At 49.0% G+C, this 25,096-nt stretch overlaps 1 protein-coding gene across 9 annotated transcripts in view; it reads right to left on the bottom strand.

The window, feature by feature from the left end:
• PKNOX1 (PBX/knotted 1 homeobox 1) overlaps positions 1 to 19,507 on the bottom strand; it is a 51,043-nt gene extending 31,536 nt beyond the window's left edge. For 4 of the 9 annotated variants that reach the window (XM_053917448.2, XM_053917468.2, XM_053917477.2 and 1 more), the window contains exon 1: positions 19,393 to 19,507. Coding sequence is in view for 1 of the 9 variants with exons in the window: in XM_053917473.2 (XP_053773448.1) it covers positions 19,393 to 19,410 (18 nt within the window). In the remaining 8 variants the exon portion in view is untranslated. Of the gene's footprint in view, positions 1 to 316; positions 603 to 687; positions 1,002 to 1,040; positions 5,830 to 13,175; positions 18,911 to 19,392 lie in introns of those variants that run through there. The other 5 variants (XM_045196189.3, XM_045196197.3, XM_024561957.4 and 2 more) reach the window with 5 other exon arrangements.
• Positions 19,508 to 25,096: the final 5,589 nt, after the last annotated feature.

The raw sequence follows: 25,096 nt of genomic DNA, 5'->3' as shown, positions 1-25,096 counted from the left end.
ATCCATTCCTGTTGTTTCCATTCACCCAGTCAGTGGGACTTGGTCAGGCAACCCCAGGACCCTAAGGCAGTAAATAAAGCCACCAAACTGCTGAGACCACCAGGAAGAAAGAGAAGGGTAAGAAGGCTGGGGATCCAGCACAGAATGAGGAGCAGCAGTCAGCAGGACAAGAGTAGAATCAAGTGATGCCACTCGTGCCACTGGAAGAGAACCAAGGAGGGGTCAGCCATGATCCTGAGGCTGAGGGAGAAGGAAAAGAGAGGCTGAGCACAGCCCCATGCTGAGCGGAGCCGAGAGAACCTGGTGCAAGATGTACCTGTGAACCAGGACCATCTCCATCTGTGTCCTCCCATGCTGTGGCCTGGGCCCACCTCACCGCCTCTAGTGAGCACATCAAAGCCCTCTAGTTAGTGATCCCCTGGGGTCTCTAAAAGTAACCATAAGTCCTTTTGTTGGTGATGGCCAGGATGACCACTGACATCAAACTGGTGACAGTATCGACCATCAGGAGGGATGGCCCTGGTGCTACTGCATCCTTTGTCCCCTTGTCCCGTCAACCACGAGCACCTGAGTTACAGTATGAAACAGCGCAGTAACAGGAGTGCTGGGGGGTGGGGGCGGATAATTTGCACAAAATGCTGGGTCCCGTCTGCTCCAGCCCCACCCAGTCTTCCTGTAAGTAAGTACCGTATTATAATTCCATTACGGCCCCTGGAGTTGGCTCCTCTGTCTCAGTCTGCAGATACCCTCTTGTTGAAGTGGCCATTACATCTTTGCCCCACGTGGGGCAGCAGGACTTGGAATCCCCACTGCCAGGGAGGGGCCCGTGTGCAGTCATCAGGACATTGCCCTCTTTGCCCTCTGAGACTCCCAATCTTGAGAGACATGCCCCCACACACAGCTGTAAGCCTGAAATTAAGTCTCTGCCTTCACCAAAACCTGGCCCTCCTCCCAGTACCCCGATCTGCCCGTGTCCCCAGGCAGTGTCCCCAGGCAGTGACCCCAGAGTGCCCCAATCTGCCCCATACCACAGTCCACACCTTGATCAGGGCAGGAGCTCTTGTGGCCTTTATTCTTTCTTATCCTCCTTCCCTCCGTTCTCCTTTCCAAAGTGCAAATCAGGTTCAAACCGCCCTTGCAGATCAAGTCCCAGGGCCGACCTTTGCCCGCCCCTGCCCTTCCATAGCAGCCCCCCAACCCTGACCAGTCCCTCCTCCGCTCTAAGTGTGGACACAGTTAAAGGGATGGTCATCTGTAGCTCCTGCAGCAGGTCGACTTCTTGCCCAGCCTGGTAGTTCTGCGCACTCTGGCCTTCTCCGAGCGTGGCCAGCTGGTGCACACACATCGTCATCCACACCACCTTCCCCAAGTCTTCCCTGTGGCTCGCCCCACCCACCAGTTGGAAACAAGAGTTGTCGGTATGAATTCATAGTTTTTAACATACACAAACAAAGAGAAATAATGTAGACCCGTGTATCTCACATATGTACATGCAAACATACATGCACGTACGTAGACACATGCATGAAAACACATACTTTCCCTGCTGTGTCCACTGAGATGGCCTGGAGGCAATGACACCCAGCAGCAGTGAGCACTTAGCATCTATTTATTGGCTGACAAATATCATTCTCAATGAAAAGAATCAAGACTCTTCAGAGAAATGGCTGGTTTGATTCTAGGGCTGGGTCAGGTCAAATACAAGATGTGCCTGAAACTGGTGCTCAGAAAATTATGGGGATTGTCAAAAGGACAGACGAGCCGGCTTGCAGGCGCCCTCACCGGCTGAGTCTGGGACAACCTGAGCAACAAGATACGATGGGAGCTGGGAGTACAGGAAAAACCCGCGAGTCCATGCTGACAGCAACACATGAACGAATGAGTAAATGGGGGAGGTCGGGGGCTCTAAATCACAGCAGAGTTCCCACAATAGGTAGAGGATAGAATTCGATCGTCACCATTTGGCGACCAGCACAGTAATTACTGCTCCCGGCAAGAAGTATTGCGGATGGCCATACCAGCCAGCGAAAGCACGGTGAGAAACCGGAAAGACACATGGTCCCAGAAGGCCTGCCACAAGATATTGGCTGCCAATTACAAGGGAAAACAGTAACTCTACAGTGGAGACCTGGCAGCAAACACATCAACCAAAAGGTGAAAAGTCACATCGACAGCAATGAGGCAAGTGAACGTGAGGGGCCCCCCAAAAGGGGCACAGAAGAGAACTTCTGGGCAGACCTGCCCAGTCCTAGGAGGTGCCCCCAAATCGAAACAAAAAGGTGAGGGAACTCTTCTGAGCTGAAAGAGACGGAAAAAACAGCCACCAATGCAGCATGGGATCTTGGGTTAACAAACAGCAGCTGTGAAAGAAAGCTTAGGCAGCCCAGGGGAGATGGGATCTCAGGCTGACACGGGCCAGCACGAGAGACTGAGCGTGGCGATGGTGGGCTAATGCTGTACGCTCATGGCAACATCTTTGTTGTGAGGAGCAAGGGCTGAGGTATTCAGGGGTACGGTCACGGTACCCACCGTTTACTTTAAATGGTCCAAAAGGGCACACACACAAATTGTGGCCAAAGTCAGCACCTGCTGAGTGGAGGTGGGGGGATCGCTGTTCCACTTTTAACTTTGTGTGTCTCAAAATTTTGAAATCGGTTTTTTATTTCAAAAACGTGTAAATTAACAGTCTTTCTATCAAAACTGGTTAAAACTTCGATATCTGATATAAATTGGTGCAACTGTTCTAAAGGAAAATTTTGAAATTTGTGTCAAAAGCTTTGAAAATATGTGCTTTCTCTACAATGGAACACCATGTGAGGATTTTTTTTAAAGGCAATTTTATATGACTAACGTATTTATATTGGTTGGTAAACATAGGGGGCAGAGTACCAAGGTGACCAATATTCCTACAGGGACCCCAAAGAAGCCGACAGGAGTTATCAGCAGATGGCGCCATCTGCTCAGAACCGGCTGCAAGGGGTGGAGTGGACAGGCAGCCAGCGCCACCACAGGGAAGAGCCATCTGCAAATTCAACACTCACAATTTGTAGAGCTTTCCAAGTCCTGCTCGAGCAAAATGACATACCACATTTTGTGGTAACATCACCTGGCACCTGCAGGCAGGCCGGCGAACAGGTCTCAGCGCTCACCCCAGCAGACTGCTCGGGCTAAGGAGGTGGCGCTCTGCTCTGATCAAGGAGGCCTCTGTCAGTCTGCTCAGCCACAGGTCCTCAGACTGCTGGCCCAGGACAGAACCTGAGTGGCCAAGTGACACCTATCACCAGCGGAAAAACCACCGAGAGCCTCTGACCCGAGGATGACTGACGGTCAACTGTCTCATCGTCCTTTGTCAAAATCTGTTTTATGGGGCAACATGTAAAAACCAAAGGCTAACTAAGACTTAGAAACAATCAATCCTTATTTCTTACCCCCATTACCTAGAAAAATAAGTACCTATTATGTTGAAACTCAAATAAGTGTCTTAATTTCTTAACATCACCTGGGGCTCTAAAATCCAAGTCCAAGAATTGCCAACCCAATGTACTTATTATAAATACCATGGTGTTCAAGGATCAGACAGTTTTTGTCCATTTTGTTTCTACAAGTTTCGCTCAATTAAAAAAGGATATACAACTTGTTGAAGTTGTCACTGGTGCCCTTTCAAGAGTTCTAGCCAGACTAATACAAAGAAGTACAACTTTCCAATCTTTATGCACAGAAATATGAAAACTTACTAGTAATTAAAGAAATACTAATTTTAAAAAAGATTTTACTTTTCTGAAAAGATTTTATGTATTTATTTTTAGAGAGAGGGGAAGGGAGGGAAAAAGAGAGGGACAGAAACATTAGTGTGTGGTTTCCTCTAATGCACCCCTGGCATGTGCATTACTACTGGGGACCTGGCGGGCAACCCAGGCATGTGCCCTAGACTGGGAACTGAACCGGTGACCCTTTGGTTTGCAGGCCAACATTTAATCCACTGAGCCACACCAGCCATGGCTTATTTACTTTTTAGAGAAGGGAAGGGAAGGAGAAAGAAAGGGAGAGAAACATCAATGTGGTTGCCTCTCGCATGCCCCCAACGGGGGACCTGGCCCGCAACCCAGGCATGTGCCCTGATGGGGAATCGAACCGGTGACCTTCAGTTCACAGGTCAGCACTCAACCCACTGAGCCACACCCACCAGGGCTAATTTTAAAATAATATACTTTCCATCCAGCAATTACTAAATTTAAAACAACCACATTGCCAACAAAGATGCAGTAAAACTTGGAACTCTGCAGGAGTCCTAGGACTCACAGACTGCTTGACTGGTTTGGAAAGCAGCGAGACCACACGCAGTCAGTCGTGACAAAATGTCACAGCCTTCTCAAGTCAACCAGAGAATGTAGCGTTCGTGTTGCGACCTTAAAGGCAGACAAAAATATGAAACATGGGCCAAATCTGAGAGGCTGACATTTCAAATATTTTTCAACTTTCTAGTCCAAGCTGACTCTAAGTATAAGAGTAGTTTATCAGAAATGGATCAGATATAAACAGACTGGTTGAATCCCATCTGGTGGTGAAGTCTTTCCTGCTCAGACCATATGGATGAATCTGGGAAGGCTGCAGCTGGCTAAGCCCACAGAGGCTAGAAAAGAGGGTGCAGTGTGTGGGGCAGAGGGCAGGGGAAGGCCCTGAAGTTGGCAGGGCCTCATCTCTCCTCCCTGCCACAACTCTCTGGCCAGTGTGGGTCCCCTTATACTTGTCCAAGATGACTGAGTGCCTTAATGGTATCACTAAACCCTGTGGAAGATTTAGATGTTAATATTTTGGTATTCGGCTTCAGAATAACCTACTTGACATTCAAGGTGCTTGTAATAGTTAAGAAAACTTAGCAAATTAATCTTAAAGCTTAGCCTTGATTTTAATTTAAAATGTATACTTGCATTATTGATTTTAGACATGAGTTCTTTTTTAGTGAAAAGGTTATAGGAGAGAAATTAACAAAAATTACAGACATTTCCTCATTTATGCAAGGTCATCAACTGTCAGGCGCAATTCTAGGTCCCCGGATTACAGCAGTGAACAGACCAAGCCGCTGAACGCAAAGCTCGCCGTCTGGGGGACAGGACTGGAAGGTGTGAGAACACGACATTCATTTAAATTATTAGACCTACCTGAGGTTTTACTTGCGTAGGCAGATATATAAAGTGACTAAATGAAAATCAGATCCACTAACCCCATCTGGTGTGGCTCAGTGGATTGAGCACTGGACTGTGAAGCAAACGGTCACGGGTTTGATTCCCAGCCAGGGCACAGGACTGGGTCGTGGGCCAGGTCCCCAGTAGGAGGCACACAAGAAGCAACCACACATTGAAGTTTCTCTCCCTCTCTCTCTCCTTCCCTTCCCCTCTCTAAAATTACATAAATAAAATCTCTAAAAAAAAAAGAAAAGACAATTAAATCTACTAACCTTAAAACTATAGCTCCAAATGTGTAAGTTGTGAATGGGACTAATCATTAAAAATGGTATGTTTAGTCTGATCACCTTGAGTCGATGAAAGGCTGACTTAGAAGTGGAGTTTAGTTAAAATACACTAAATTTATGAACAGAATTTTAAAAATCTGTAAATTCTACACAAAAGTATAAAAAACTGGCCTGTAACTTTGTAGCCTTTTTGATTTTAAAATAACCTCAAATAATCTTTTCTGTGCTCAAAAGTCTCATTTGAAAGGACATTAAATGTGGCGAGAAAAGCTAGGTGTTACGACGGTTTTCTATCCGTAGAGGACGGCGGAGTCAGTCACAGGGCCCGGGTCAACTGTCGGCACGGTGGGGGGGTGGGGTAAGCCCAGCGGCAGCACAGAAAGGCGCCCAGGGATCTGCCGAGTGACGCACAGTCCGCAGGACCCACAGCCCGCTGGGCGTCACCGTGCCCTCCATCCAGCGCACACAGACTCACCGAAGGTGGTCTGAGCGCAGGGCTCTAAGTGTGGGGGAGCAGCGAACACAACGGCGAATGCCTTTAGGCGGGGGCTGAAGGAGTCCTGACCCGTTAGTGCGGACAGCGGGCGCCTCTGGGGGGCCGGGCCTGCCTGCCCCGAGCCACGGTGCTCGCCTGCACCCGCATCACGTCTGATGTCCTGTGTCTCTGCACCCGCGTCACATTTGATGGCCTCACTGCGGGGCTCCTGTCCTCGCGGCTAGCCAGCCCCCAGGTGTTTTACGGCCCCCACTATGGCCAGCACCGTCTCACTGGCATGGTGCTGCCTGGGAGCCTGAGGGGCGGTCAATGCCCCCGGTCTGCGGGGACTAAGCCCACCTATCAGCCTCACCGGGGCCTGCAGTCCTAACAGGTTCTGGCCAGTCCACCAATTTTTCTTGGTACGTCCTTATCTGTGGGCCTTGTAGCTGCAATCCCAATGAACATTTTTATGTTTTTTAGAAACTCAAAAGAACTATTTTAAAATGTGTACGGAGGAATCACGGTCCATGAATAGCTACATAGCCCTGACTGGTATGGCCCAGTGCGCTGGGCGCTGTCCCACAGACTGAAAGGTCGCTGGTCCGATGCCCAGTCGGGGCCCAGGCCTGCATTGTAGGCCAGGTTCCCCATTTCGGGTGTGTGAGAGGCAACCAAGTGATGTTTCTCTCCCTTTTTCTTCTTCCCATTTCTCTCTAAAAATCAATAAATAAAATCTTTTTAAAAAGATTTAAGAAATAGACCATTTCAAGATACCCTGAATCTGCTATGTAGGTCAAGGCCTACATGAGGGGTTTTTAAACAGGAGCTGACCTTAGTGCCGCACCTGGAACCTCAGGAATGCAGGGGAGAGACGGGGTGCGACTCCTGGGCTGTGTCAGAAGCGAGAAGCAGCCTCTGCCGTCTGTGCTGGGACATTCGCTTCTGAAACCCTGAGCCCACAGGTAAGAAGTCAGACTACGCAGAAGGGCTCTCGTGCTGTGAGGTTCCCCTGCCCGTGCTGTGAGGAAGCCCGGGTCTCATGGAGAGCCCACGTAGAGGTGCTCTGGTCGAGTCCCAGCTGACAGCCAGCATCAACTTCCAAATTTGAGCAAATTCCCCCCAAAGCCTCGCTCTCAGCCATCAAGCCACCCCCAGCCTCTGCTTCTGTCTAGCTGGGGACCCACACATTGTGACGCAGACACTGGTGCTTCCACTGCACCCTCTCCAAATTCCTGGCCCACAAATTGGAGAGCATCATTAAGTGGTGGTTTCATGCCACTAGCAGAGTATTTGGGTTCCCACTGGTAGTACCCAGAACGCTCTAGCAGATGCTTTGTAGCACCGTCCTCAGATTACTGACGAGAAACAGAGGCACAAAGCAGCGAAGGCGCCTTTATGAGGTCACTCTGGCTCTGAAGCCCTGCTGTTTCTTTCACACGCTTGGAGAAGACACTAACGCTGTTTCTAAGATAATTGTGGAACTTGTAAGAAAATCAGGACAGTATTTGACAATCTGTTCAACTTCGATTCCTACAAACGTTAATTTCATCAATTCAATCTACGAATTATGGTGTCATTCAAAATGGGAAACACTATTTAAAAGAATGGATGAAAGCGACGCATCAAGTAAACACCACAAATGACTTTCAATCATGGCAAAAATGTAACATTCAACACTGCACACACATGTAACTCTGCTCTGCAAACATTAACAAGTCTAAGGAGAATGACGGCCTGGTTCTTGTGTATAGAAGTGGCGTCTCCTGATAAGGTCTGGAAGATAGGCATCTCCAAAATATGGAAACACAAATTACTGAAAAGGAAAGGGATTCCTCCTTCATGCTCCATCACCATGTGCAAGAAATATATAACATAGCCCTGGACAGCATGGCTCAGCTGGTTAGGCATCATCCCGCAAACCTAAAGGTCGCAGGTTTGATTCCTGGTGAGGGCACATGCCTGGGTTGTGGGCTCCATGCTCCACTCCTAGTCAGGGCGCTTGCAGAAGGCAACCAATTGATGTTCTTTCTCACATTAATGTTTCTCTTCCTCTCTTTCTCCCTCCCTTCCCTTCTCTCTAAAATAAAATAAAAAATAAAAAATATGTATGATGTAGCAAATGAAGCAATCACCTCTCTAAAGAGGGAGTGAAGCTCCCCCATCACATCTCCATTTTCTGAACTCCCACGATGCCCCAGACCTGTCTCCCGTGGTTGCTCTTCCCCACCCACATGCTCTCCACCCAAGCCCATTCTCCACCTTGCAGCCCCAATAATGGGGTTTCTTATCTTAAGACTTGCTTCTTTCCCTCCACTTACCAATTCTCACAACACTGTGCTGGTTCCCTCGCCCTCCCCAACAGTGACCAGTAAGGTTGTTTTAGCATTATGACCTCACGGGTTTGAACATTTTAAAAATAAGTACAGTTATATTTATTTATGTTCCAAATTATCCCGTCTTTGGCCAATGCAAACACCGTCAGTTACCCCCTAGAGCCTTTACCATCCTAGTAATTCTTCACAGCTTTCTTGCTTTCCGGTAACATGAGCCACTCCAGGCTTATCTTCATTTACTGCACCAAACCCTGACTCTGCCATCCATCCAAAAGGCTCTGGTCCCTTACAGTGGCAAAAGACTGCAGGGGGAGGGGGGGACAGGGTGCTGCGTATGCTCGCTGCTACTGATTGGTCACTGTTTCTAGGCCTTTTCAATTGACAGAAATAAAAGATTTCTCATAAAAAATTTCAAAAACCCAAGTTAACACAGAGAGCTCCAATTCAAACTTGGGATTACAGAGTATTAACTGCTTTGATTTCATATTTGTACATTTTTTCTTACCCTGAAAATCAGGTTTCCTAAAGATAGTAACATAATGACTTATCTATCACACAAGGTTCATATATATATAATTTCAAAATGATGATGTGAACATTATTACTAACAAGATGAGCGCTAAAACCTGGTTAAGATTTCTTTGCAGTTCTTTCGTCTTTAGGACTTACCCACCAGGGTGGATGGACGATCCAATTTGTTCTGAGGTCACCTGGAATAATTCTCTGTGTAGTTCCCAACTCAGTATCATTAGGTTCTTTTGACTCATTTTGCTTTTAATTTTTAGGTACTAGTGCCCCCCCCCACCATTTTGATTTAATTTTATTTAAAAACTATGTAAGACATTCATGTGGTTCTATGAACAGAAGATGTGTTCAGAAACCCAGTTATGACCCTGTCCCTTTCCTCTCCAATACGGAACCCCATTTTAACTAGTCTAGTTTAACCTTCCTTTTTTATTGTAAGCAAATATTCATACGCCTCTCTTAGATAAACGTGCACACTCTACTCACGGCTGTGAGCCTTACTTTTTCCACTTACTGTATCCTAAAGATGCTTCATAGCAGGTTAGTGGCCACCTCGATTCCTGTTTAAAGCTGCAGAGTGAGGACTCTAAGGTGTAGGCTTGCCATGGCTTATTCGGCCAGTCCCCTACCGTGGGGATGGCCGTATTCCCAAGTCTTCAAAGGGATCCTCTGGAAACCTACATCTGATCATGATACACCCATTTAAAACCCTCCAGGGGATTCCTACTGCCTACCAGACACAGATCATAAAAATTAACACAGCCAATGGCTGCCTGGCATGATTGGGCCCTTACCTGTCCTCCTCCCTCCCGCCCCACCACCACATAACCCCCACATTAGGCCCTTCCAGGTTCTTTGGAGCCCTATACCACCCCCACCCCACAACACACTTCTTAATACACTATCCCACTTCTGTCTGGAATGGCCTTCTTCCTCCTCGTCCTCTCGCCCATTCCTGTATCCTTGACAGTCATACGCATTTTAGGAAGGCTATCCCTAACCTGTGACCCAGAGTTCAGAGCACAGTACGCCCTCCCATTTACAGTCCTGACTATGCAGTTGTTACCTTCCACGTATTTGGATGTATCTTTGATTAACCTGTACTGCTTCCTGGCAGGTAGGGACCCTGTTTGGTATACAACAGGCGCTCAATAATTTTTTTGTTCAGCGAATGGTTGCTACAACTTATACAGTGCAGGCATTATGTGTGCCAAGAAAAGTCTGATCTAACACATCAGTGCCTAGTGCCTTTTTGAAGAGATAAATCTTTGACAACTTTCTCAACTGTATCTAAAGTTACTGATCTGTACAGACTTTCCACCTTCAAGGCCAATTCTGGTCATTTATGTTTTCCTCAAAAACCATCCACAGCTCTTCAAATTATTGCCATCAACTTACACATGGTGTGTTCTTCTCTGTAAAATTTTATCTGTAGTTACATACCCTTTATAAATATTGTGTTCTCGTTTCTTCATAATCAAATTTGCAAAAGCAGAAACGGTCCTTACTACAGACTACTACAATTTCCTTCCATTTTATTTTCCTGGTATCTGGAGCTGAAAGCTTCATCACCTTTCTCGTTCTGTAAGGAACGCAGCTGAGACACTTCCTGCTTCCTGGTAACCTTTTTTGCCTCATCCCATGGGCTGTGGTATACAGTGCTCTGTCATTCATTCATAGAGTCTGAAAATAGTTTTCAGTCTCCTCTTTAATCTAAGAGATATAAGAGGGGGTTAACATTTGCAGGTAGATATTTTTAGCTATCCACTCACTCTTTGGTTCTAACTAGGTTGCATTGTGTTCTAAGAATCTGGCCTATAGAACTTACTTTTTGAAATGGGATTTTTCTATGTAGCTGGTTTTGTTAAATGTCCAATGTAATTGAAGAGAATCTATATCTTGTTTGTTGGGCACAAATTTCTGTACATACCCATCAACCATATTATTTAAATCCTTTCTATCAGTAGTTCTCAACAAGAACTGAGTGTGGCCCCCAGGGGACATTGGCAATGTCCAGAAACATTTCTGGTTATCACAAAGAGGTGAAGGGACAGCTACTGGTATCTAGTGAGTAGAGGCCACTGATGCTGCTGAACATTCTACAGTGCAGGGGATGGCTCCCCGACAAGAGTGACCTGGCCCAACCCCACCAGAGCCAGGCCCAGGACCCCTGCCCCACACCCCTTCACCTCTGTGCTACGTGGTTTGTGGCTTGCTCGGGGTTACAGTAGCACCTGACCCTGTGTGCAGAGCCGTCGACTTCCCCTTTCCCATCAGCCTTTATTTTCTGTATTTCCACAATTCCTTACATTAGTTTCTGATGGTTAACTACACCTTTGGGTAGTCTGAAGTATTTCTGCAATGCATTCCACCTTGCGTCTCGTTTTATCTGATACTAATATTGCTAAGCCTGCTCTCTCTGTTAGGGCTTACAGGTTCCCAGCCCTTCGTTCCCTACCCTCGTGTTAGTTTTGGATGTATCACTTACCTACCGAATTTAGCTAGATTTCTTTCTTTTTTACTAAATCTGGAGTTCTTACCACCTAGGAGATTTAGCCCTTTAACACAAATTGTGATTACTGAGAAATGTGGGCTTGTTCACACTTAGTTGTTTTTTAATATACCAAGCAAGCTTCCTTGTTTTCTTTTCTCCTTATCTCCCTTTTGTGGAAATGATTTAAGTTCTCCATTGCTCCATCTTCCCCTCTGGTATTCCAGGGGAAAATATCTTCAGTCTTCTGGGATTGACTCTCACACTGCCTAAAACTAACACTGATACCCGGGCCGATCTCCTCAGCAATCCCTGCTCTGTCCATGAAATGCAAACTTCCCCTCCTCGTGCCCCCGGCTGCGCACTCTTCCATGCCGGGGACTGAGACTCACTCATTTCACGGCTCCGTGCAGGCAGGGAGCACGCAGTCATCAGGGAGGCAATCTCCAGGATCATCCGAGAACTTTTTTTTTAACCTTAAAATGAATTTCAGGGCATTTAAAGGTTCAACTTTATTATCTGTGGGTTTCACTTAGCTATAATGCTTCACTCCCAATTATTGCCAGGTAACCTGTGTAATACCATAAATAGACACATACATACATATACCTTCAATACTCTATATGGTCATACGGTGGTGTTATGATGCCTCCTTTTAATGGGAGACAGCATCAGATTTAGCAAAGCATCTTACCGTAGCTGTTTTTGAACATACTATCTGACTAGTCTGTACACTTCGGGTAATGGCACCCTATCGAGAATACAGCTACAAAGAGACAATATGCAAATGCTTTCTTTGCACTTTAATTTTCACCTTCGAAAGAGATGTGAAGACAAAAGTATGAGAGAGGATTTTAGAAAGAAAAAAAGAAGTCCTGATAACCCAAAGACCAATGAGGCAGCCTTGGCCCAGCCCTACTGAGGTGCAGCCCCTTTCTCTGGCCTCTGGCCCTACAGCCCCCAGTTCCTCTCAGCCCAGCGGGGGCCTGCTCTCCAGCGGCCTATTCACACTGTGCTCCTCGGGCCCTAAGGGTGGCCCAAAGAAGAGCCCCTGAGGAAGGAGCCCTCTTTGCTTTCCGGGTAGCATCTGGGTCTCAGAACAACTGCTTCTGACAAGGTGGTACCCATAACAAAGTGTTCAACTACACGCTAACTTCACCAGCAAAGCAGAGCTCCTGAGGGCTCAGACGCCACCAAAAGGGGAAAACAAGGGAGCAATGAAGCCATGAGAACTGGTCATAAAAGCAAAGATTTCTAGACACAGCTTTTAGCATTCACTCACATGGATTCCTCTATGATTCTACTTACAATTCAAGAGCTACCGACATAGGCCCTATTTTTACACAGGTGTCAGTACATACCAGTCACAGCAAGACACAGCCTACTAAGGGACAACGCCCTACCTTCCCCTTTATTACTCATATTTCCCCAACAGACTTATTGTGTTTGATTCCATTTATCCAGACTGACCTGGACTTGTTTCAGCTGAGAACTGACTGTGGGGTCAGCAAACTTTTGTGTAAAGGCCAGCTGGTGAGTATTTTAGGCTTTGTGGGCCCCATACTGTCTCTGTCGTACATTTTTTCCTTTACAATTTATCGTGAATGGCTCTTGTTGCACTTGGGCTAGCGGCCTGTCATTCGCCAAACCCTGGCCTAAAATATAGCTGTCCAGAGAGATATGTTCTTGCTTTTACCCATCAAAAATTTGCTCAGTTTTGGGGACATGAGTCTTGCATATTTCATTTAATCTACAGACTTGCCGGATGCAGTAAAGCGGCTCCCTCCTCCGGAGGTGCTACACCTAGCAAGGGCTTTCCTTCTCAGCAGGGTTACAAATTCCCCCAGATTCCCCCTGCTGATCTCAAAGCTGCTTTACCTCACGGGCCTGACCAGCTCCACTGCCGAAGTGCAGGAAATTCCAGGGTCACTGCAGCGTTCCCATCTGTAAGGGTGCCATGAAGCCAGGAAAGGACTGGGCACACAGCAGGAGTCAAGAGACACTGGCAAACTACATCCCCAGTTTCTTTGTGGTTACTAATCTTTCCTCAAAACATTTAATGGATCATTTTCCAAACTAAACCTGCAAATATTATTAATAAAGAATGCTCTCAAGAGTCCCAAGAAAACTATCAAAATTGCACACTCAAAAAAAGAGGTCTTTTCCAAGATACCTTTCAGGACACTGAACTGTTGGTCACTACAGCTCAGTGAGCTGCCATCCACCTGTCCCCTACCTCCTGGCCTGGCTTCCTTCACACCCCTCACCCCATGACGCACTCCGAGGACAACGTGTGCCAAGAAGTCACTTTATTTTTCAAACAAGGTTCGGGGAAGTACCACTTGAAGTTTCATATTCAAATAAAATCATAGATACTACATTCTGTTAAAACAAAAACCTTCCAAAAAACATGGTTCCAAGCCAAAGGTCCACATATGTTCACTAATGACACAGCAGATGCTGAGCACAGGGGTTTTAATGGTTAGGACCTGTTTCAGGAAATTCTGAGCCAGACGGCCTGTCACAGGTAGTAGACTTTCAATCCACACCACAGCTCTGTTTTTAAGTCCTTGACTGTCATCGACAGTCATTAAAAGCTGACGCTCGACCCTTTCATGAGGCACGTGTTAGGGTCAAGGAATACATTTGATGAAAAATGTCGGCCCCACTCCTTTGAGGCAAGGGTCCCTCACACAGTCTTTCTTCCTAGGGCACTGTCTGTGCTGGGGGACTGCACCTCAGACGTGGGCCGGGCGTCGACACCACCCTACCCACGTCCCCTGGGGTCTGACTAAGCTTGCTGGGCCAGCAGGTAAAATAAACACAGAAAGTTATCAAAAACCAGAGGCTCAAAAGGCTCTGCAACATCAGGGGTGGATATAAAACAATCAGAAAAACCACCACAAAATCGTGAAGCTACCTGAAATATTTAAAATGAAAAACATATGTGCCTGGATTATGTAAATATATGAAAACACATAATGATGCTGACTAAAAATACAAAATAGCTCAACTGATTAATACATAAAAGTGTATGCACGTCCCGTGAGACTCTGGTTCCACCCCATACATTTTGGGAAAGGCTGTTCTAGATGAACCAAGGGGTGAATTCTGTCTCCCAGGACAGACTGGGCAACAATGGAAGACCTTTATGATGCTGCAGCCGGGGCTGGTGCCTCACCGGCATCTCATGGGCACGGACCAAGAATGCCGCTAAAATCTCACACCACGCAGGACGGCCTCCACACACAGCACACAGCACAGGCGCCGCCAGCCCTGGGTGTCAACAGCGCCCTTTACTTCCCGCTGCCCCGAAGGGTTGCAGGGGCATTTCCACTTGTGCTGCAGCAAATTCTGCTGAAATAAATGTTTGTTTTTTAAAAAGTATATATAAATACACAACTGAATTTAGAGAAATACAAAATTCCTAATTTTTTAATGCAGAAAGTACAAACCTTGATAAAATGTCTTAGACAAAATATAACATTTATTGACGGATTAACAAGGTCTCATTGAGACTGTTCTGGAAACTGCAATCACAGTACCTACCAATCCACAGTCTCTTCTGAGTGACCCCGCCCCACTGCAGACCCCGCTGAAAGGGGGCAGCTGTGTAGATGGCAGGAGCCCACCCCTCCCCTGGGACAGGACAAGGCGCAGCTCCCAGGAGGGTGGAGTGAAAGAGAGCTCGGTCACGGTCGCACTCTCCCTGTGGTGTGCTGGGAGACAGGAAGAAGAGGTGGGAGAGCTGGGGTTTTAATGGTTAGTGGGGAGGGAAGATGCACCTGACGGTGTGCTGGAGCAGGCGGCAGAGCTGCAGTCCAACAGAGCCAGAAGGCCAAGACCCCAGGTGGGCAGCCAGATCCTGCCAGGGCCCAAACTGCAGCTCCACTGGCCCCAAGGCTCAGCACTGTAGTCGTCCCAGCAATCCCTCTAGATTTCCAATTTCCCTTATCTTTATGGACCCCAGACCCCTGGACTTCAAGTCAGCCCACTCCCTGCCATTCTGAGACTTGACTAAAACTATCGTTCTGTGCCAGTCACAGGTGGCAAACAAGAAGAGCAGCATTCCCAGCAAACATGCCCACAACCTCACCTCACATGGCTTTACTGGACCAGACGAGTGCAAGACACCTGCCTTTTGGGTGATGACATCACCCTGAGCAGAAACAACCTCCCAACACAGGAGTACCATCACTCCACGCTGAGCAGCTTGCCCTAAGGAAAGGGAAGGCAGGGCCTGGTAACTGGACCTGATCCTATCATTTAGAGAAAGATCCAAGACAATACAATGAATCCAAAATGTCAGCTAGCTAGCTCACACAGGCCCTGTCTCTCAACCTGGTACATCAGCAGTTTTCTAGATTTTGAAAAAGCTGTTGAACTTTTCCAACAGGGAATCCTACACAGCGTTAAGCAACTGCTCAGTCTCCTTCCCAGGTCCCCTGGCCTCCGAGGTAACGTCCCAGAAACAGTTAATAGACTGGCTGGCGGGGGTGGGGTAGTTGGGGTGGGCAACATGCGCCCAACACAAGGGGCCGCTGGCGGCTGGCACTACTCTGCGCACACTCCGGTGGGCTGGGCAACGTGGCAGATGCGGCAGGCTCGTCTGACAGCCTTCGCAGCCAGGCCTTCCCACCAAATGATCATGTCAATCAACGCCTGCTTCCCAGTTTGAACTTCTTCTACACTATATTTCCACTTTCTGTGTTGAAGCGGAGCAGAGTTTACAGCCCCAAAATATGCCACTTTGGGATACTGATTACTTTCAGCCAATTAATTTTAAGAAACAGCAGACCTGGGAGAAGCCCGGAAAACCCAGAAGTTACCCTTCCTAAAAAACAATTAGGTTTGTAAAGGCAATCTCCATCACTGTACCCGGCCTCCCTACACTGTCAGAGGAAAAGGCAGGGACTTAAATCTGCATAACCACCTTACCCAGGTTTTCAGAGCTTTGCCTGGTAACCTCCCATAACTGACTGACTCTCCATCATCTGCTGTCTGTCGCTAGCTGACCGGTGGTACCTAGGATGATAGCTTCCACCATTTGGGCAAGTTACTCAGCGTTCCTGGGTCTCTCCAATGTATACATGTTACTAAACTTTACTGTGTTTTTCTCCTACTAATCTTTCTTCTGTTAATTTGATTATTATTAGGCCATCCAGAAGAACTTGAAGGGTAGAGGACAATTTTTCCTCCCCAATAGTGTCTTCTTAAACAGCCAGTAAAAACGGAAAGAAGAGTAACTCATCACAGCTGGGGATCGTCACAGTGATCTCAGACAGCGGTGGTCAACCGGGGAGCTGCAAGCACTTTTCAAGCACGTGCAGTACCTGACTACTTAGTCAGGGTCACTGACCTCTTCTCGCTTGGACTGTCAAATTAAAACACGACAACAGCCAATATAAGAAAAGCCACCCAGTGTGAATGAATCAAAATTATACCTATTGGCTTTTGTCAGATAGGCAAAAAAATGTCCTTTTTGGTTTATGTGCGCCATCACACGAAAAAGGCTGACAATCACTGGTCTAAGACAGCACCCCCACATGGCTCCTGCAGCTGCCCTCACCCCCACCCCATAACCCCACACTGCTAAGTTCTTATCTGCTCTGTTTCCATTTCCTCACCCCACTACCATCGGCACAACTATCTGAGGAAGGGGAAAGGGGCACACACACATATTCCCACTAACGGACGGGCTGAGAGCAATCTGACTCCTGATGCAGAAGTTCTGAACTTGATGTCTGTGAACCTGACCGAGAAAAAACATCACATCTTTATTTGCAATAACCTCTGGCTGAAATCTAGTCCTCACTCAATTATGAGGTTAGACATTGAATCCTGGGGTTTCAGCAGTACCTGGGGCTTTTTCGCCAAGAGAATCCACTAAAATCTTCACAAAGCATTACAGTTGCTCCAGAAAATCTGAAATTGTCAGTTCTGCTTATCACCACTGCAAAGGAATTAATTACTGGAGCCAGCATGCAGTCTGTTACTAATTCAGCTAATAAAGGGAACACGAGAAACTTTATCACCATTTTGGCTCAATATTTTGATAACTGCATTTCAGTATACTGTGTTCTCTTCTCAATCCCACTGGATCTAAAGCATCTTCATGGAGAGCCCGGAGGCCACATGGAACACAGGAAAGACCCCCCTGACGGCAAATGGTTTGCATCAGTAGCAGTTTCAGGGTTTTCATCTAAACAGTTTCAAAATGTTTATCAATTTGCAACAAAAGTGAAAGTCATAATTAGAATGTTACTGCTCTGGTAGTACTTTTCTACAGTTGCACTACACTGACAAATGTAAATAGAGGACAGGAACCAACAACACAGGTTTGCACACAGCATCATTCACCATGCTACCTTCTGGCACCTAGATCACAAGCCCAGAACCTGATCTGTCAAGTCCTGGACCTCGGTTCACCCATTCCCACGTCCAACTTCCAAGCCTCTGAACAAGCAGCTCCCTCCACGGCTGCGTAAGAAAAAGCACCACGTCCGTCTGTAGCACACAATGGCACACTGTGCGTTCCACCGAGTACTGTAACTGGAGGATGCACGTACCACTCTCCACACAGTAAATTAAGGAAAAAGCGACGAAAGGCACATAGATGTGAGTCACTCTGCCATCTTCCAAATCCACCAGATGTGTGTGCATCGCCAGTAACTGCCGGCAAACATTTCTACATTTCACTTCAATTCTTCCTTGTAATATTTAGAATATACTGTAAAACATGTAATTTACTAAAACATGATGTATAGTGTGAACATATTGAATGTGCAAAATATTACCTTTTTTGATACGTCAGGAAAAAAAACAAGTTACACCCAACTAAAGCTGAGGGTTTCCTTTACCCTAAAGTGGAAAGTGCTCACTTCCTAAGAAAAAAACCAGTAGCTTTCACAGAAAACTAACTCTTACCTTCTAAGTTATTAAATTACACCCCTGACGCCAGATACATCCTGGGTGGCTGCACGGCCGCGCTCTAGCTCACAAACGCACATCTGGTTACGGACAGCTCCCCCCGCCCGAACCCACACCCACCAACTGTCTGCCTTCTGCCCTCACCACGGATTCCGATGCCAGCAACGCATGTAAGAAATATTTGGGGGGTCACAGCTCACGAAGGAGACCTAACTGGTGTGGCAGAACCACTTAACAGAGAGCATTTCCAGAGCTATCAGTGTGAAATAAAGCAGACTCAACTTTTCCTAATATTTCTGAAGTGACTCACTTCTTTCTAAAGGAATGTGAAATTCCGGCGAGCGCTTGACCGTGTCCGACACTTGTACACACTATTTCAAACTGGCTGTTGAATATAAGCGCTATCTCCGTAACGAATTCCGAAACAGGCACCTTGGCCCGGGGCACACAGCCCGGCTCCTTGAGTCCACACCTCCAGGGTTCCACCGGACCCCGCTCCACCTCGCCGACCCCGGCACGGCCAGCGAGACCCCCACTGCCTGAAGCGCGCGGGTGTTGGCCGGAGCTCAACCCTCCAGCAGCCGCACCCGCCATCTTCCCGCCTAGCACCCCGCGGAGCACCCCTACCGCCGCTGAACCACGGGGCCCAGGCGGCTCGTAAACTGACCCCGCCTCCGCGCGCCCCCGCGCCCTCACGCCGGCCCCGCCCACCTGCGCGCCCCTGGCTCGGCCCCGCCCCCGCCCGCGCGTCCCCCACTCCTGCCCCGCCTCCGTCCGCGCAGGGGCGCGCGCCGCGTTCCTTAAGGGACGGTTAGGAGCGCGCGCCTCACAGCGGGCCCCGCACAGCAGCAGCGGCGGCGGCAGAGCCTTCCAGAAATTTCCGCGTCCGTAAACCCACACTGAGAAACAAGCTGGGCGCGCCCCCGCGGCTGCCCAGCAGACAGCGCCCCTCCCCGCGGCCTTGGTTCCCCTCCCCCACTCGCGCCCCCTCCCCGCCCCCTGCCCCGGGCGGCGGGTCCAGCTCGGCCCTCCCAGGCGGCGGCGGGCCACGGAGACCTAGGCGGTGGCGACGGGGCGGCGGCCGCGGCGCCGGCGGGCCGGCGTGATTGATAGGGACGGGGCGGCGGAGCGGCGGCGGCGGCGGAGCGGTTGAGTGACAGCTTACCTGGGTGCCAATCTTCATCACACTGACAAGCGGCTGCAGCAATCGGGACCCGCAGTGCCGCGCCCGCGTCCAACCGTCACGCCGACGCTGGGCCACGCGACACAGCCTCGCTCAATGGGAGGAGGGCGACGCCGACGCGCGCAGCATCAATATTCAGAGACGGGGCGGGGCCATCCGGGGCCGGGCCCCGCCCCGCCCCTGCGCCACAGCGGCGCGGGGCGTGGCTTGAGTTCCGGGGGTGGAGAGCAAGGCGGGGGCGGGCGGGGGACCGGCCCCGCCCCCGCCTCGCGCCCGAGCAAGGCCCCGCCCCCAGCTGGCTGAGCTTCCCGCCTCCTGACTGTACAGCTGAAGGCGTGACCTGGGTGCGCGCCACGCCCCCTCCGCTTGCTCTCCCGCGGCTGGGAAAGATTTGTGGAGCGGGCTTGGGTGGGACGAACCGTGCGGGAAGAGGTGCTGACCCCACTCCGCGCGTCCTGCTGCAGGTGGGCCTGGGCGGACCCCGACTGCTCTCAAAAACCTTTGGAGGCCGGGCTGCGCAGGTGTCGGCTCGGAGTCCGCTTGGCTTGCGCGCTCCTCCTTTGTGTGCAGGCCCGCGGCAGCCGCCGCCGTCTTCCCCGTGGGCGCGGGCGGGGACCGCACAGCGGGTGCGCACGTGTGCCCGAAGCCGCGGTCTCTGCCCAGCGACCGGCCTGGCCCCGGGCACTGTATGTCCCGGGGGTGCGGTTTCCAGCCACTGCTGCAGGCACGCCTCCCTGGTCTGGCGCTTTGCCTTCAGTATACCTGTACCCCAGGTGACCCGCGCAGGCCCTATCAGCAGGTGAAGTGGCCTCCTTTGGGGGGACAGGGAAAGTGTGGTTTGTATTTCAAGGTGGACTTTCAAAGACGTTCAAAGTCGCAGTACACCTACGGGTCCCGTCGGTAGCATTGCTCTCCAAAGCGTCAAGGGAAGCATCACCTACCCTAGTACAGAAACACAGGGTTTGTCAGACTGGCCATTTTTGCAGGAACATTCCCACCAGGTGGGATTGCTGTACCAAGTTGATACACAGCTCGGAGAAGGGATCCTCGTCAGGCTCGCCAGGATGGGAATGTGCGGCTGGAGGGTGCCTGGGGTCGGTCTGTCCTAAACAGTCCAGGAAGACATTCCTCATAAATCTTCAGGGCTGCATAAACCCATGAACTCACAGGCAGAGTCTGCATGGTGTTGCAGAAACGCATTTTCCAGAGAGTACTATCAGGCCCTGAGGAGGGGGAGTCCAGTGAGCCACTGGCCTGGGTGGAAAGATGGAGGTGACACCAAAAACTCAGTGAATCAGACCCACTATGTAATGTGCAGGGCCCAGTGCAGAATGGAGATGCCCACCAAGTGTGGGGCCCTTCTGAGGAGCGGAGCTTATGTGACTGCACTGGTCACACACAGCCATTAAGTGGCCCTGTCCTCACTCACCTCACCCTGGTCTCTGCCCTGGTCTGAAGCTTTCATCTGGTTCCCATTAAGGGAGGCAGCAGGGGTTTGGGAACTGGGAAGACATAGGTGTATGCAGTCACCCTAGAGTGTGGTGTAAGTTACAGGCAGATTTGGCCCAGGCCCTGCCCACCCACCATCAGATCTGGCCTCTGTGTTCTGGTCTTCTTCACCTCTGTACCTTCATGATCTGTCTTTCCTTCTTTTCACAGGGCTATCTCCAGAAAAAAAGAGGAAGGGCTTGAAGCACCATCAGTAATCACCCCCAGGTTTTGTGGCTCTGATGCTCACACATTTGGGAGGCCCTATTTAGGAAAAAAAAATCAAAATTAGGTAGGTGTGTGGCCTTTGCCTCTACTCATGGCAGACCAGGTGGTTTCTTTACAAAAAAACAAAAAAAAAACAAAAAAAACAAAAACACACACACACAAAACATTTGTATGTAACCAGCATTCTGGCTACTCTCTTTGGTGGGGGATTTGGGCACATAGGTGGGGCAGTCAGATGGGCAGAGCACTTTTGAGAGAAGCCACAGGGAAAGGCCCAGAGAACTCTGCTAAGGCGCCAGCGAGCCTGTCCCAGGCTGGAAGACGCAGTTCTGTGGGGCCACACAGATTCTGCCTGTGGCTGTATGGAGTTGGAACAACCCTGAAGATTAATGTAAAAGAAAAGTAAGACTTGGACCCTGTCTGGCAGAGCTTATAATCCAGTGCACAGTGGCAGATGGACTGAAGGCCTCGGCTCCTTGCTGGCTTTTGACAGAAGGTTATGCTCAGTTTCTTGCCACTGGGACCTCTCCATAGCAGAGTTCACGACATGGCAGCTTGCTTCATCAAAGCCACCAAAGACTAGAGCCCGACTGGAAGACAGAAGTTACGTCTTATATGAAGTAGTCCCAGAAGTGACATTCCATCACTTTTGCCTATTCTATTGGTTACAAGCAAGCCACAGGCTCTGTCCACACTCAAGGGCAGGGATCCCACAAAGACATAAACTCTAGGAGAGGATCGCTGGGGACCATCTCACATGCTGCCCATTTCCTTTTTCTGTGTAAAAGAGACCATTGTGGATGTCATCAAAAGAGCCCTGGGCTTTCGTTCCAAAGTCCTGGATGGGAAGTCTGTCCTTGCCACCTACCACATGAAGTCGAATGGGGCCGGTCCCCCTCCCTGGGGTCCAGTGTCCTCCATCTTCAGTGGGAACAATGGTACATCTCAGGATTATGCAGAGGAGGAAACGAGGCTGCTGCTAGAAAATACCCAGTGCGCACAGTAGGTGTCCCAGCTGAGAAGAGCCTGTGAAGAACCAGGCCAGGGTGAAGGCGGCCCACAAGTCTTCATTGCCAAACCTCCAGTTTCTCAAGAGACCAGTGTCTGCGGTGAAGTCCCTGAACAAGACTGGGGTGGGAGACACGGCCCCACTGGCTGCACTTTCAACGGAGGTACTGCAGCAACATGCAGCCGGGGAACGGCAGCCACAGCCAGATTTGGGGCTCAGCACCAGGAAATCATGTAGCCCAAAGACAGGCTCGTGAGTCTCATACATGTAACCAGCATGTGGCAGATAGCTCACTGAACTTGCTCATTGAATGCGGGAGCTGCTGAGATGTTACCATCAGGTCAAAGAGCACCATGAAGAGCAGACGCAGCTATGGGCAGGAGTACTGGGAGGAGCTTGCAAGTTGTGCCAAACTGGCTCTGAGTGGGAGGACCCCGGGGGGCATGAGGGGGTGGCCGTCTCTCCACCACCAGGTTCGTTTTCCTTAGCTGTTTTCTTGCCCCTCCTACCGTCTGAAATGCTCAGATGAAACTTATAAAGTGAGGAATTTCCTAAATATGAAGAATTGTGAAGTTTAAACTTAAATTTCCCCCCAGCAGTCGACCTGAGCCCTTTGCCCCACCCTGACTCTCCAGAGACTGCCATGTCACATTTCACAGCTGGCTTTGGGTCGACAAAAGCATACAGTGTTACACATTAAAACTGGGAAGTGGTTTTTAAAGATTATATCTATTTATTTTTACACAGAGGGGAAGGATGGAGAAAGAGAAGGAGAGAAACATCAATGTGTGGTTGCCTCTTGCATGCCACTGACTGGGGACCTGGCCCACAACCCAGGCATGTGCCCTGACTGGGAGTCGAACCGGTTACCCTCCAGTTCACAGGCCAGCACTTGATCCACTGAGCCACCCTAGGCAGGGCAAAATTGTTTTTAAAGATCTATATTAATTTATTTAAAATTACATTAAGAAACCTATTCCATATTGTTCTATGGCAATACAAATAACTTTTTGTTTTTTATCCTCACCCAAGGACATGCTTATTGGTTTTAGAGAGAGGGGAAGGAAGGGAGAATGAGAGGGAGAGAAACATTGATCATTTGCCTCTCGTACGCAACCTAGGGACTGAACCCGCGGCCCAGGCATGTGCCCTGACTGGGAATCGAATGCTCAGTCTTTCAGTTTATGGGACAACACTCCAGCCAACTGAGCCAAACCGGCCAGGGCATAAATAACACATTTCATGAGAAATAATTATTTTCAAAAAAATTGGTGAGGATAGTGGCCTTGTTTCACATTTTGGGGAATCTGTTTAATGTCTAGCTTACTGGCAGACAGCTGGGTTCTCGCATCTGTGTCTGTGTTCAGTCTGTTGTGAAGAAATTTGGCCTTGCTGAGAAGTGGAGTAGGAAGACGGAGGGGCGTTTGTGTACATCCTCCGCCCAAACTGACATGTGGATGTGTCTTGAAGGTTCGTTGCAGTGTGAACTGTGACACCATAGCAGTGACATTACGTGCTGTTAGACTGAGACCCCCTGGTCTTTGCTAGCACTTTAGATAGCTCTGTTGTCCACACATGACTTTGTAACGGGGCCATTTGGCCATTTGGAAAATATTAATCTGCCACGTTATGCAGATATTCCAAACGTTGGCACGTTTCACTAGACAGTAAAAAACCACAGTTGTCATGTCACCACCTGCCTCGTCAGAGAAGGCTTTAAGTATTAGGCCGTGATCAGGTTCAGCAACAGGTACAAGTTCTCCAGAATCCTAGTTTTCACTTGAAAGTTCAAATTGGGTCACTGAAAGCAAATACTGTGTGTTGGTTTCTTTGAAGTGACAAACTTGTTCATTTTTAGGAAAATACCTGCCAAATCCCCAAGTCTGAATAACCAGAAGTTTGTCCATTGTTCTTTCGGGTAAAAAAAAAAAAAGTGTTCCATGAAAAACAACACCTAGGCCAACTCAGTCACACCGGGGCTGCTCCGTCCGGCAGCCGCGGGACCTGGGGCTGCAGAGCACGCCATGAGTCCTGCCCATTGTTGTGCACAGAGCATTGAAAAGTTGCATGCTCAGTAGTCAAAGACTTAAAAAGATTAATAAATTCTGCTTTGACAAGGACGTTCTTATGGCAACTGCCCTTTTTCACAGCGAGCGCTGGTCGTGGAGAACACAGTGACGAGCAGCAGAATTCGGTGTCACGGCCTCGATCCATCTGTGCAGAGGAGCCTGCGGTTTCACCCATCGCTGCATCTGTGCCAGCGTTGCAGATGCCACCGTGAGAAAGGCAAGTGACATCTTAGTATTAGTCCAAAAATGATGTTGACCACGCAGACTCCCTGAGTGGGTCTCGGGGGCCCTCTGTCCCTGGACCACACTTTGAGAGCAGCAGCTGGTTAGAGTTTAACCGCAGAGAAGAGTGAAGTTCATCAAACTGATTCTTCATTAGTAAAGTCACAGGGCCTCTTCTTAGAGTTTTCTTTCCCTCACTGACGTCTCTCCCTTGCTTATTATTCGTAATGGAGACCTGACAAGGTGTGAGATCCTGTACCCGTACCTGGTGCTACACGGTCAGTGCCCACTCGCCTGCCTTTTCTTCTGATTGGAATTCAGTTTGTGTATGGTCTTCCAGGGCCTCTCGCACTGCAGCCAGGGACTGTTCAAATGTTGTAATAAAGTGTACGCTCCAAGAATTCTCCAAATGACGGGAATCTGTCATTTGCTAAAAGCCAGTTCTTCAAAGAGAACACTTCTTGATGAGGCTGGTGAACCGTTGAAATGTGATAACCCACAGCGGGACAGAGCCAGCCAGCCAGCGTCAGCGAATTGAAAGGATCTAAGTCATACAGGGCCTGTCCTCCCACCCGCAATGGGACTGAACTACAAATGAAGAGCAGAAAGATAACTGGGAAAAATCCCCGGACATTGGGAAGCTACGTGACACAGCTGCGGTAAAATACGC

The sequence above is a fragment of the Desmodus rotundus genome, chromosome 2 (assembly GCF_022682495.2).
Source record: "Desmodus rotundus isolate HL8 chromosome 2, HLdesRot8A.1, whole genome shotgun sequence".
Lineage (NCBI taxonomy): Eukaryota > Metazoa > Chordata > Mammalia > Chiroptera > Phyllostomidae > Desmodus > Desmodus rotundus.
This window is presented reverse-complemented; position numbering and strand designations above follow the sequence as displayed.